Source organism: Xiphophorus hellerii, chromosome 10 (genome assembly GCF_003331165.1).
Source record: "Xiphophorus hellerii strain 12219 chromosome 10, Xiphophorus_hellerii-4.1, whole genome shotgun sequence".
In the NCBI taxonomy this organism is placed as follows: Eukaryota; Metazoa; Chordata; class Actinopteri; order Cyprinodontiformes; family Poeciliidae; genus Xiphophorus; species Xiphophorus hellerii.
Window position 1 is genome coordinate 19464029 of NC_045681.1, and position 14300 is coordinate 19478328.

A 14300-nucleotide genomic window follows, 5' to 3' on the forward strand; every position below is an offset into this window, starting at 1 on the left:
AAAGAATGAAAGTGTTACACGACCTTCGCATTCCACTGTTTCGCTGTTAGGATTCATCAAGGTTCCTGTTTTAGGTCGGATGAGGAGGCAGGGAGGGTCCAGAGTAGACCACTGCACCTCACTGGGTTCTGTCAGATCCAGATTTGTTAGTTTTTCAGCTACAATATGTGCAACGCCGGTGCTGAGCTCATCCCAGTTAAGACATGATGGTGATGGAGGTAGAATCATTTCATCCGGTGATGAATCACAGGCTTCTAAGCCGACATTTTGAAGGATGCCGTTGACCGCCTGAGCGGTGTCCATCTGAGCGGCACCAACCTACAGAACAGCTTAGTTTAGTATAATAATACAGTAAAGTTTCAGCTCGGCATTAAACACTGGCGATCACAAATTCTTCTAAAATAACTTGAGAAATTGTTGGTTTTTTCAGTCTTGGAGTAACTTGTTGGGATTTTTTGTTGTTGTTTCGACATCAGGGTCAATCAGTTTTAAAAGCCCTCATTTGAGTAGAATATGGTTTCCCTAACATTTTACAAAAAAGACAGCTTTATTTCACAAAATAATATATTTCTTTGCTAGGATGAAGTGGTTTTTCAGTTGTATGAAAATAGATTTTTTTCACACATCTTCAATGGAAACACTTTTTTTCACAGCACGGGTCACATGATCAACAGCCAGATGTTACTATTGGTGAAAACCAGGAAGTGGTCGGAGGATGACGGTTTGTTTTTGTTTTTTCAGACAGTGTGAAAAAAAAAGAAGAAAAAAAACAAAGATTCTGGTCAGACAGGAGACCAAAATCGAACTTTTCAGGTTGTCCTCATTAACTGTGTTTCCATTACAAATGTAGTGCAAAACTTTGTCGATATTTCCCCAATGTCAAAAAAACACAATTTCCAATTGTGAAAAAGCAATTAAAATCCCATGTGAATAAGTCTGTTCATGCTATAAGGTGGTTGCCAGTTTTATCACCTGTCACCAAACACCAAATATAAAAGGTGAAAACCAATATTTTACAACCTGGTGCTTCTTAGCGTCTGCATCGTTCATCCGGGAATCAGACAGCACGCCGATAAACTCCTTGAGTTTTTGCAGCTGCTCCCTCAGAGCTGGGTCTGCCACTGGCCGTCTGAGCTGGAGCTGGTAACCTTCGTCTGGAAGCTCCAGCGGATGGTGGGTGTCAAAACTCTCCAGGATATCAGCTAAGTAAAGATAAATTGTATTTAAGGACAATATTTAAGAACCACCCGGATTATTCCATAGAGGACTTTTCACCTGTTGTGTGGGCTGCCGCTCGATCCTGTGCGGATGGAGCCCACGTTTGGGCGCAGGGTGAGGCCGGGCTGTACAAACTCAGCAGGTGGTGCAGCTGGGCCGGACTCAGGGTGGGGTAGTCGGAGCGCAAGGACGCCCACGGCGTCTACACGTGAACGACACGACAAGGACAAAAATGTTTCTACACTTCCGAGGGACTGCCTTAGTCGAGGCCGTTTTGTTCTCCGGACGTAATGGACGATCGGTCTCCAACATAAAACACAGCTGCTGTGCTCGCGTCTTTAGATGATACTAATAAGGCAAAGATAACGGCATCCAACATGCCGAATTCAAGTGGGTGACGTCATAGAAAGGTATGTAAATTAGTTACAATACTGGCGAGGTATCAGTGTCTGGAAACCTTCAAGATCCCGTTGAACTGTTGCCTGAACTACGTTGCAACAGGAGAAGCTTCCTCTGCTTTCTTTGTTTCAATCGTTATAGCAGTAAAAGACAAGCAGGACAGTGGCCATTTAATGTCAAACCACCGCTTGACTCAATTAAAATATCAAGAAGACACTAAAGCTATGACCTAGGTTATATTTTTCTTTCAGCTAAAGAAAAAGAACGCCTGCTTCAAATCAAACTAGAGCTAAAACTTTCCTTGCAAACATTTTGTCAAGAGCTCATTGGTTTTGATATTCCCTGCCAAACGTTACCCTATAACAACTTCTGTGCCAATAACCGTCCATCAAACGGTCGTTGTTTTAGGACAGTTAAAGAATTTACCTGCAGTAAATTCTTTCTTGGTGTAGCCAGCAGGTTGATAGCTGACGAGAGAGTGTGTGTGTGCTCCAAGGCCAGTTCTCCAAGTCCAGCCGCGTGGGCCCAGTCCAGAACCAGGTCGAGATTGGCCCGCATTCGCACTCCTCTGGACCACTGGAAGAAACCTGGTTCTGAGCCTGGGTGCACATGAAGAGAAAACTGGTCAGAGACATTTTGTTTTTTTTTTACCCCTTTTAGAGTCATAAATCAAACCAGTAAGGAGAATACGGATGCACTTTAAGACACAGTTCTGTTTTCTGTGTATTGATACTGGTCTTTTCTATGTGTTGATTTTGGTGTTTTCTATGTTTTGATAGTATTAACACACAGTATTTCTGTGTGTTAATACTGGTGTTTTCTATGTATTGATACTGGTGTTTTCTGTGTGTTAATCCTGGTATTTTCTACATGTTTTCTACGTGTTGACACTGGTGTTTTCTATGTGTTAATGTTGGTGTATTCCATATCCTGATGTTGATGTTTTCCATGTGTTGTCACTAGGGTTCATGTCTCTTGATGTTGTCGTTTTATGTGTTGATGTCAGAAATTAGTGTGTGTCTTTTTGCAGGTACCTCTCTCCATGAGTGAGTTGAAGAGCGATGCATTTATGAAGTAGAAGAGGTAGCCAATGAGCTGAGAGGAAACCTCTGGGTGGACCTGACAGTCTAAAAGCAGCCTCCAGCTCTCGTTCAGAACCTCCACCACCTGACTGATCTCCACGGGGACGTGCATCCCGCCACCACCCAGGCCCCGACCACAGTCTCCAGCACTCTCTCTGAAAGGATTGCAGTCCAGGAGACTCGGAAGGACTGTGTACAGGAACTGGTTGGACAGAAAAGGAAATTGATGTGACTCACTTATCCATGCGGCTCTGGAGACTGTTGACAATTCCTGTGGCTCAATTAGAGGCCGGAAAAGTTAACATTGCGTGGTATATGATACGATTGCTGGGAGAAACTGAAACATGTAGCCCTCCCGGTCAAATTTCAGACCACCCATGTATATAACTTAAGCATGGCAAAGTCTGACACTAAAACATAGCTAATGCATGTTTACTTTAGCGCAGGCAGCAGTCCCAGACATAAAGAAAAAAAGGGATTTCTAAGATTTTCACCTTTTGCTCCAAATGTCTTTCCAGTTCCTCAGAGTGAGGCTGAACAACCGCAGCTTTGTTCGGCCTAATTGTACACAGACATCCCCCTTTCCCTAAGATCTCACTCCTATGCCCACAAAGTATCTGAGGTTAGTGCCAGCCGTAGATCCACATTCCTGAATAGTTGAACATTACTTTGAATGTGGGCTTCTTGGCATTGTGCTCCAAAGAGGGCTGCTGAGTGAAGAGCACTGAAGGAATCCAGTGCGAGCAGCTCCGTTTACAGTTCCTGCGAGGTTCCCGCGGCGAGGCTGAGCTCAGCGTCAACCGGGCCGGGCCGCGTGAAACACAATGGAAACGACAGAGCATTTCAATAAACAATCTTGGAAAGACACGCTGGCTTGGAAAATGTCGCTCGATGCAGACAAGCCAGAGGGGATTTATATTTTCAGCAGCACTGGTTTCGCAGATGACCACATGCACGCATTAGCTTTTGAAGGCAAATATAAAAAGACAACTCAAAGCATTGTCTGGTTACGTCTGCATTCGCTGTGACGGACAAATAAACACAGTCTGCCCACAGGTCTGCTTGTAGTGTCTTTTTATTCATCATAACGTCTCTTCAGCCAAAATACTTGCTCACCAGTGGCGCCGTTTGCGATGCACGCCGATGCAATTTTCCTCGTATTGACGAAATAACCACAAAATATATCAGAGGAACAGATTCCAAACACTGTCAAACTTTGTTTTATTTTAAAAAAGCATTTGTTCTTTGCTCTTTTTGTCAAACTCCAACATTTTCTGTGACTACACTGAAGAGGTATCAGAAGTAAAATGATACATTCTGGTTTCTGTTAGCTATTTAGTTTCTCGTAACATATTTTTGTTTAACAGATATATACCTCTATCTTGTATGTGTCTCGATATTGTTGCTGTTACTCGCAAATACGGGCAGGCCGTGAATACTTCAGATTTATTTTTCAGATATTTAAAGTTCATAAGAGCTAAAATTGGCTTCTTAACAAACGTATGAAAAAAAATGTTAAAGTAGTTTCAATTCCACTAAAACGGTTCCAACTGTTGCTGGTAATATTGTTTTTAAAACTAACTGTTAATAATCTTAATTAATAAGACTTGTCGTCAAAACAGAATAATACAGTTATACCAGAAAAAATGTATTTAGTTGAATGTGTTCAAATAAAACCACTCAAAATATCCTGTTTTGATGTGACTTAAAGGAAATTTGGTTTTGAAGTTGAAATTGGGACTCTGTCTCTTTAACAAATTCCTGCTATTTCTGAGACCTGCTAGTTCTCCTCTACTTACCTTTTAACAACGTTTTTATGAGTGTTGCACTGAGAAGTACTGTAACTTGTATGATGAGCTCAGCAGATGCACAGTTTCACTAGGTGTCTGCTAATTGCTGCTGGCTAGTCTGAAGGAGCTGAGGGAGAAGTCTCAGTGGAGCACTGATCTGTGAGGCAGAAGCCTGGACACTGCAGCTCTGAGGAGAAGCTGCGCCTCAAAGGCGGCGCTAGGTCCACCTGGGTGTTTTTAACAGCTGAACGGTTGCTATGGGAGATTAAAGGATTTCTCAACCATGCATAAAAAAGTCAAAGCAGCACTTCAGGTATGTTTTTGATGACAGAATAAGATCATAACATGACGTAAAGCTCAAAATAGTCAATTTAACATAATACTGCCCCTTTAAAAATGTTGAAAACCATGTATCATTAGCCTTCCATTAGGAACTTCTCGTAAAAAATCCCATTTAAAACGTAGTGATGTTTCTGTGGCTCTAACTCTACAAAGTCAAAAGTTTAATGTAAGTGAATACTTGCCAATCCCTGTAATGGATTTTTTTTTTTAAATGTGCATTTTTACTAGCCTTACATTTAGATTATTGATGGTTGAACTGACAAAAGCACATCTGGAAACCATTTGGTTCATCAAGCTGACTTCCTGAGAGAAAACAGTGGCGTGTACAGTATGGATGTAAGAGCAGGTAGTTAGATAACCACAGCCGCTGCTCTCAGCAAATATGTGCTGAGTCAAACTTACAGGACTGCGTTTATCGAAGAATTCCTATAGCTTTCTCTCCGAAGACGCAGCATTCTCACCGTCTCCCCAACGTTACATAGGAGGCTCGTAACCTGATGCATCAGGCACAGATCTGAGTTCCAGCTGGCACAACATGTGAGACCTTGACTCGGCTGCTGCTAACATTATGGCAAACCGCTAATGCTGTCTTTGATTTGGCTTCAGTCTCATCACCCACGGCTCTTCAAATGCCGAGTATGGTGCGACCAGGACCTTGGAAGCGGTGTAATTTACGGCGGGCCCCCATCGATTGGACTCTGATTTGCCATGGGGGACTAGCAAACGAGCATTTGTAAAGGTCATTGTTTGAACTTAAATAGGCCAGTCTCTTCAACAGTATTTTTTGGACGGCATTTTCACCCACGCCTACGCAGCTCCACTGGAAACTTGTCTGAAACTTTCCTGGGCACGCTTCCATGGGTGTGGTACTGCTTCAGTGTAAAAGGGCAGAATTGGATCCTGTTGGCTTCACATGCTCTTTTCTCTAAAGGCAAGCTGACAGTTTCCCTTTAGAAATATTGTCCATGATCAGTACAGGAAACTGAAATCCCTCCAATAGGGCACACCTTTCACCTAGCTTAGCCTACCAAGCGCTAAGCCTGGGAAAACGGTTAGCCTGCCTTTTGATAAATGTCTTTGGCTTTTTACCACCGGCAGGATTGTTTTTATAGCAGATAGTTTCACTTCATCCAGTAGGGGAGGGCTGACCACAGTTTCTGATTTATTAGGCAAATTTATTATTTCCTATAACCATAAAAGCATGTGATACTGAGCCTAAACCGCAGTTTGTCTCATAGACGTCCCATCTTGGTTTGGTAAAACATTTTTTTTGTACATTGAAAGAGAATTTGGTGGAAAACAATATTAATTTCAAAAGCTTAAAAGCTGTGATCTACACTTGCGGCCCCAAACACAGCATCCTCTTTGAAAATGGCGGGGTTGACGTCCAGTCGGTTCAGATTAGCACCAAGGCTAGCTAGCTTCTTCAGAACAGCAGCGCCAACTCATACTTTTGGTTAGTGGGTAATACAGCAATTTTCAGTAGTTTTCTGAACTGTTGCCTTCACGTAATCTTTTCTATTAAGGTAAACTGACAGTTTGTGTTTATAAATATTATCTATGATCTGTACAAGAAACTGAAATCCCACTATGGAGGCTTACCTTTCACTTAGCTTAGCCTAGGAGGCGCTAAACCTGGGGAAAACGGCTAACCTGGTTGTCTTTATGTCTTTGGTTTTTTACCCCCAGCAGGATTGTTTTTATAGGCGATAGCTTGATTTTATCCAGCAGGTGAGGGTTGACCACAGTTTCTGATTTGGTAGACTAATTTATTATTTCCTACAACCACAAAAGCAAGCAGTGCTGAGCCTAAACCGCGGGCTGTCTCGCAAGCGTCTCGTCTCGGTTTGGGAAAACGTTTTTTGGGTCAGTGCCAGAAGGTTTGGTGGAAAACAGCACAAATTGTTTCTTAAATTCTTGTTAAAAATGGCAGGGTTGGATTCCCATGGGTTCAGATTAGGATTAAGGCTAGTTTACAGTATTTAGCATGTTGCCAAAAAAAACCAAAAAACGCCCCATCGTCTTACACCTAAAGTACAGATCTATGGAGTGCACAACTGATAGGTGTCCTCCCACCTGAGCTGTGGATTTCAAAATTTGGGTTTTAAAGTCAATTTACTAGACCAGAAAAACTCTGTACCAGATTACTTCATGTAATTTCCACCCAAGCTTTTCATTTTAGCTTTGCAATTCTTTTTCAGTGAGTCAGCTTAAAGTGAAAGAATATGCTGTGAAATAGTTCATGCACTATGAATGGCATCCATTCTCCAACATACACAAGCACACACACACACACAAAGGCTTTTGGTGTGCTTCCTATCTGCTCTGCCACAATGCACCCAGTGTAGCTTTACAGTACAGTCACCCAGGACGTTAAAAGGCTGTAAAAGTAACTCACCAAAACCCTGTATTCTCTACACATGTCTGATTATATGAATGTCTCTGGGAACACATTTTAAAAATGAGTGATAAAACAGGATGGAGCTGCCAGAATCTGCAGTAGCACTGAATTAAGAAATGATTGTGAAGTCAGCTGTTACCTTAGTGATGTAGTAGACACACTGCTGAAAGGCCAGCAAGATGACTTCCTCCAGGACGGCCATCGTCTCCTCGCTGGCTGAACGAATGCAGGACAGGCGAACCTCCAACATCGCTGAAAAAGCACGTTGATGAGAATTTCCATATTTGAGTTTAACATGCGAAACATTAGCTAACTGCGTCAGCAATGCCACCGACCTAAGTTCTCCACTTCTTTGAATTCAGCATCTTCCCAGTGTCCGTCCTCCCTCTGCCCCTTCTCCTTTTGGTTTATCCACTCCAGAATAAGGGGCAGCTGATGTTGAATGAACTGCAGCAGCTCCAGGGTGTTGGCCATCCACACCACCAGGGGGCGCAAACCCGAAATTACATCATGTAGGCTGCGTACCTCGTGGTCTTTCGGGTTTGAACCCTCACTGCAAGACAAAAACAAAACATCTGAAGTGTCCTTGATGAAATGGCAGGACGACGGGATACTGAAAGTAAAAAGGTAGAGCTTACTCTTCAGGATAAACAGCAGCTAGCTTCGTAGTGCAATCCTGCATGAGGCGAAGAGATAATCTGCAGTGAGTGTTTTTATGCCATGGTAGGTTTTACTCAGATTTATTTCCTCCGCTGAAAGCAGTACCCGATAAAACAACTTTAAAATAGTGTGTCACAAAGTTATTCTAATGTCTTGAGCTTCTCTACCAATCCATAACCTACAAACAGAAAAGAACGGCACAACTGCAAAGTTACTGAGACATGGCCGTCCCCAAAATTGAAAGGCTTAACAAGAAGAACATCAGTCAGAGGAACTGCAGAGATCCACAGCTCAGGTAGAAAAGTATACCGACAGAACAGGTTTTATTTGTGTTTCCCCATAAATGTAGCCTTTACAGAAAAGTGAGAAGAAGAAAAAACAAGTCAGTGTTGAAAGAAAGCCATAACAAATCCTGTTTGCAGTTTCCCTAAAGTCATGATGTGGAGACAGCAAGCGTGTGGTGGTCAAAGTGCTTGGCTTTGACCGCCGTACCTGGTGAAAAAAAACCAAACTTGAAATCACAACAAAAAATGTAAAATGATTAAAAGTCAAAATGACAATAAAAAAAAGTTAAAATGTTGAGAAAAAGTCTAAATAAGGAGAAAAGTCAAAATTATGAGAAAAGGGTCAAAATGACCAGAAAGTTAAAATGACAAGAAAAACATTGAAGTGACAAGAAAAAAATCATAAATGATTTTTTAAAAAAATTCTAAGTGATGAGGAAAAGTTATTAGAATGAGAAAAAGTTAAAATCATGACCAAAAGAGTCAAAATTATTGAGATGATTAAAAAAAAAGTCAAAATGACAAAAAAAGCCAGAATAATTTGGAAAAAGGGTGAACTGATGAGAAAAACTGAAAGACAGGGAGAAAAGTCGAAATGAGAACAAAAAGTCAGAATAATGTGGAAAAGAGTCAAAATGATGAGAAAAAAGCTGAAAGGAAAACAGTTAAAATGACAAAAAAGTCAAAATAAAGAGGAAAAATTCCCCCCCACAAATGAAAACCAGTGCAACATCTATGCATCAAATCTGCATTATCTATATTCAGCTGCTCACCCAGATGTGCATCATGTCAACCTCATGTGACCTGCCCTCTGTGGGAAATGTCCGTAAGGATTTCGGCCAAGAGTAATCCAGCAAGTAGGAACTCGAGAGTTGGCCGAGTGATTCACAGTGAGACGATAATGACTGAAAAACAAGCTGCAGTGCTGCAACTGCAGTTTTTCTGCTGCGTTTGCAATGATCACGTCACCGAGACACAGCATGTTTGATGAAGAAGAGATTGTTTAAAACCAGACGGAGCTTCTTTTTTTTTTTCTACAATCTGCCTCTTGGCAAAGATCCTCATAACTTTGCCAAACAAGAATGTAGGCACTGTAGCCATAGTCTGTGTGAAAATGTTGGGGAAAACCAATGCACATAAAAAACAATCAACTTCACAAAATTTATATGGCAGTAACAGCCAACCCAAACACGCTCTGAAATTTAACGCGTCTCACTTGGTTTCCAACATCTTTAACCACAAACTCACCCACGTGGCACTCTGGACTTCACTCGCGCTCAGCAGCAGGAGCCTCCGTAGGTCTGAAGTGTGAAGGTAAGCTGTGGCGTACTGGAGACACAGGCTCAGCAGAAAGGAGACAGTCAGTGGGGCTCCGTCAGTGATGCTGCTGCTACCGTCCATAGCAAAGATCTCCTTGACGACACGATCTTCATCCTCAACCCTATAGCTCAAAGTCAGGATGTGGCCTTTGGGTGACGTTAGAAAGGGAGGGCCTTTGTTGGGAGACCGCTTGCAGGCAGAACCTCGGACATCCGTGCAGTTCGGGATGCAGTTGATGCAGTGGATCATTGCTGTACTGTGGATGGTTGTCGCCGCAGGAGGGCTGAGACACATTATACACGGAGCAGCGGGCAACATTGGTTCAAGAGAGGCATCGCTTTCTTCCTGTAGTAGAGAAACAGAAAAGAAGTATGACATCTCCTGAGTTGTTTTTCTTTCAGTTCTGCGGCAAACTACCAAATTCATTCGGCCGTCTTCATCAAAGACCGTCTCACCTTGTTCACTGAAGCTAGGGGATCCCTGAAAAGAAACAGGTAACGCTTTCCCAGTCCGATTATGTCACCGGAGCTCAGCCGCACGTCGTCTTTCACGGCTTTGCCGTTCCTCGAGACGGCGGCATCTTTGCAAGGGGAGAGTGTGATGGGGCTGCCAACGCCGTGGCGGTGGAGGGAGCAGTGGCTCGGAAGGATGTCATCAGCAAAGAGGAGGACGTCAACACTCAGCTTGTCTTCGCAATCAGCGCGTCGGCCAATAAGAATGTGTGGTGCGGCTAGCAAGTAGATGATAAAGTCCTGAGAGGAGAGACTAACGGTCAGTTACAGAAGTTGTTTATTTGTATAAAGCATCCCTGAAGTACCACTTCTGAACAGGTGGTACTTCAGTGTTTGCTTAGTGATTCCAACAATAGGAACCAAACACCTAATCTTGCACCTCAATTGGACATTTATGGCCTTTTGGGGGAGGTAAAACAACCTAAAACGTGTTTGTCACAACTAAACAGACATGTACTGCAAGGTTTATTTACTTGTATTGCCAGGATTTTCATTTGTGGCTAAAGATAAAATTGGATTCACAATAAAATTCAAGTCATCCCCTACTGAGAAAGATTTACAAAATAACCTATAACAGAGGTGCCCAAAGTGGGTCCTGGAGGGTCCGGCATCCTGCATGTTTTAGTTCTCTCCCTAGTTTAACGCACCTGGATCAAATGATGGCTCGTTAGAAGGCCTAAGAACACTGATATGCTGAAAAGGTTGTTGGTACTATTAGGGAGAGAACTAAAATGTGCAGGATGCCGGCCCTCGAGGACCGACTTTGGGCACCCCTGACCCAGAACAACGTCTAAATCTCAGCAGGTCTCACTGGCCTCAGTTAAGGTTGGAGTTCACAACTCAACCATGGAGCTGTGTTATGGTCTTGGGCTGCTTTGCTGCTTCAGGACTTGGACAGCTTGTGACTGATTGGTTGCTCCAGAAAATCCTGAACCGTAACATCCAGCTATCAATTTGTGACTTTTAGTTTTAGCCAACTTGGGTTATGCTTTGGGACAATAATCCAAAGGACATCAGCAGGTTCATTTATAAATGGTGGAAAAAAAATATTTTGGAGTGACCTAATCAAAGTTTGTCCTTATGCCAGATATGATGTAACCGAATTAAAACAATTTGTTTGCGAAGAAGAGCATGATGTAGAAAGTTTGACGTGGATTAGGATTGACTTATAACTGAGCAAATGGCTCTTCACCATCAAAGCTAAACTGGAAAACGTGTTTCAACCTTGAATAGTTCTTATAATTCGAACTCCAAACTGCTTTTAACATAGAATGTGTACTTAAATAAAGTGAGCGCTAATCATAATGATTATAATGAGATAATTGTGCCACTCCTTGTGATCCTTTCAGATTAAACCAGCTGAGCTGAAACTGGCAAACCAACTGCATAATCGCGTTCCTCAGGAGTAGCTTACTGTACAGGGCCTTCTGGGAAACTGACGCAGAATTAAAATCTCCTTATTCTAGTTGATGCATAAGTGTGTGTGAGTGTGTCGGTCTTTGTATGTAGTTTTGTGCAGAGTTGTACTTATCCACAGTCAGAGAAGCCCTGGCAACCAGACAGGAAGCAGTGTCAGGATCGTCTCTTTCTGTTTCCTGATCCGTGTTCTGACTCTCAATTCTTTTGCTGACCTCTGCACAGCTGTTGCCTCTGTCACTGTCGCTTCACTCAACCAGCATAATTCTTTTCGTGTTTCTCTGATAAATGGACATAAATGCTTCTGTATCTAGCAAGGTGCTGTCCTGCAGTCAGTAAGCTGAAGTAGCAGACTTCAACTTAAAAGTACTGACAAGCAGTGACTGGTTTTGCTTTGCGTAAATGACAGCTCCAGTTTGCCTGGCTGGCTTTGTCAAATGACAAAACGTCTGAAAACACAAAATGATAAAGACGTCCTTTACGTCTGTTTCGTTGAGGGGAAAAGTATTAAATGTCAGCTTAACTTTAGATAGTAGCAGAAATTAGGACTTAAATTTAAGTCGCGCTTAACCCTTTTTATATAAAAGGTCATATTGGAAACACTTTGCTGCCTTCCAGTGGCCAGATTGTGAACTACATCTTTTTGTAGTTTTCCAATGCTAAGCTATATTTGAATAATTGTAATTAATGGATTTTACAGACTCTTTTAAAGTTCTTTTTTTCCCACTATTTCAATATAGAAAAAACATCTAAGACCCCAAAACTTATTTAACTACTATAATGCACACTTATTTCACAATAATGTCACTAGTTTCAATTTATGCTCTTTGAATGTGTTATATTCTGATTAATAATTCCTACCAAATTTGGTATTTGCATGACAAAAATATATTTTACACATATTTACAAATATTTTTCTTTAAATAAATTCAGAAAGTAAGAAGTTTAGTGGCACAAGACTCAAGATTTAGTCTTGGACTCAAAGTCTGAATCTTGATCCATGGAACAATCTTCACCTCATGTAACCAAGAGGAAACAACCTGCAAAGCCTTAGCAGTTTGTTTATTATTGAGCAGATACTTTTTTTTTTTTTTTAAACTACATTTTTTAACATTTTTATTCAAAAATTTGTTGTGGCCTCCAGGTGCTTTGGTAATTTCGTCCCTCATTGATAAAAGTTTGGACTCCACTGTGCTAAGTAATCATCACCTCTGACTAGCAAACACAATGGCCCCCAAAAGTATTCACTTTTTAAGCTAGAGACTAGCTACATCTGTCAACTTCAGTGGTCTTCATTTAGTAGAAATCCAAATTAGTTTCTCCTGGAGTCTTAAAGGGGCCAACACCAAAAGGGATTATTACCGTCTCAAAAAAACTAAAAAAAAAACAACAACAACCTCTAAGCGGTTTATCCGTGAACCTTTAAACCACAACCATGTTTGCACGGTGCAGTCAATTCCTCAGAAGTCGAGGTTATTCAGGCAGGAAATGGAGACGGTGCACCACTTTTCACCTTCCTCCGTGGAACATATAAAAGTGTTTCTTGTTACAGTGAATGTCTGATAGGAAAGTAAAGCAGTTCATAGAGTAAAAATATTAAAAGAAGTTGAAGTAGAAATTGCATTACTAATTTTTACACTGCCATGGCTTTGTAATTCAGAACATAAGTTTCACACAGTAGGATTCCTAGTGCTGCACCGCCTCTACTCTCCATTTCCTGTGTAAATAATCACCGTCTTTCAAAAGTGTGGGGGATGCGAGTTGACAGGGACATCAGGTAACAGCTCAATAAATGTAGAAATGTTACGCAAGTTGCAAAAAGTAAGCATATTTGCCTGCTCAATGTTATTTAGCCACAAAATTCAAGTGTATCATGTTGTGTTGCGTTTCTCTTAAGTGGTTTGTTTGGTCATTTCTGCCACTTCCTGTAGTATTTGGACATCTTAGTCGTGATTGGTTCTGTTTCATCCGAGGAACACTCTGATTGGATGAAAAGATCTATCAGTGATTAGCTGGCAACGTGGTTTATTTACATACACTTTCATTTGTGAACGCAGTTGCTTGTGTGTTAACAACTTACTTTGCATGTGACAGACACGTGAAATTTGACGCCTTTTTGGTTCTTCTGGTGTTCCATACGCGACGAGCTGAAAGGTCAAAGCGGAGTCCGACGCGTATTTAGCGACTGAGTAAACGCGCCACGCTGCAAGATATTGTTTTGTTTACACAAATAAACACGCTCACATCAGCCTCACTGCACTGTCAGTCTGGTGGCACAAAGACGCCACAGAAATGAGGTTTTAAAGCAAAACTCCATAAAACATCAGGGTGTTAAAACACCCACATCCCCCATGGGTGTGACACAGGGTTATAATAGTTTTAGGTTTTTCATTACAGTTGAGTTTTATTTTGTTGTTATTCTTGTTTGACTAATTCAGTCAGTTTTAATGAGTTTTTAGAGTGTTAAGTAGCTGGTAATTTTTGCTAGTTGTAGTTTGTTTTTTTTCATACTTCTTAGGTGCAAAATTCAAAAAGGGTCAAAATAATGTATTGTGATTATGTATGCATAGATTGGTTAATGAAGATTCAACCAAAGATACGGTTTTTCAGAAAATGTATTTTGTTTTAGTTGAACCACCAACTGACTCGTGTTTTCTCCCAACTTTTGCTGTCGTCATTTTACAGACTAGCATAAATGTTTGTATGTAAATAGTACGGAGCACCATAATTTGCCAACAGCTGACGTAAACTACTTGTGTGTGGGGGGGGAATATAAATTTCACATCTTTCTGAAAGGCTAATAAATATATTCATGAACACAAAAACAACGGATATTGCATCTATAATTTTAGTATATTTTAGTTTTATAAACACAT

The 14300-nt window shown here is 41.3% G+C and overlaps 1 protein-coding gene across 1 annotated transcript in view; it reads right to left on the reverse strand.

Moving 5' to 3' along the window:
* Positions 1-14300, reverse strand: part of radil2b (Ras association and DIL domains 2b) — a 29157-nt gene that overhangs the window by 3470 nt on the left and 11387 nt on the right. Inside the window, exons 6-15 of the mRNA XM_032575174.1 lie at positions 9952-10248; positions 9425-9841; positions 7871-7908; positions 7568-7785; positions 7372-7484; positions 2652-2901; positions 2044-2216; positions 1276-1420; positions 1021-1202; positions 24-318 (exon numbers count right to left, since the gene is read on the reverse strand). Coding sequence (XP_032431065.1) covers positions 24-318; positions 1021-1202; positions 1276-1420; positions 2044-2216; positions 2652-2901; positions 7372-7484; positions 7568-7785; positions 7871-7908; positions 9425-9841; positions 9952-10248 — 2128 coding nt within the window. The remainder of the gene's footprint in view (positions 1-23; positions 319-1020; positions 1203-1275; positions 1421-2043; positions 2217-2651; positions 2902-7371; positions 7485-7567; positions 7786-7870; positions 7909-9424; positions 9842-9951; positions 10249-14300) is intronic.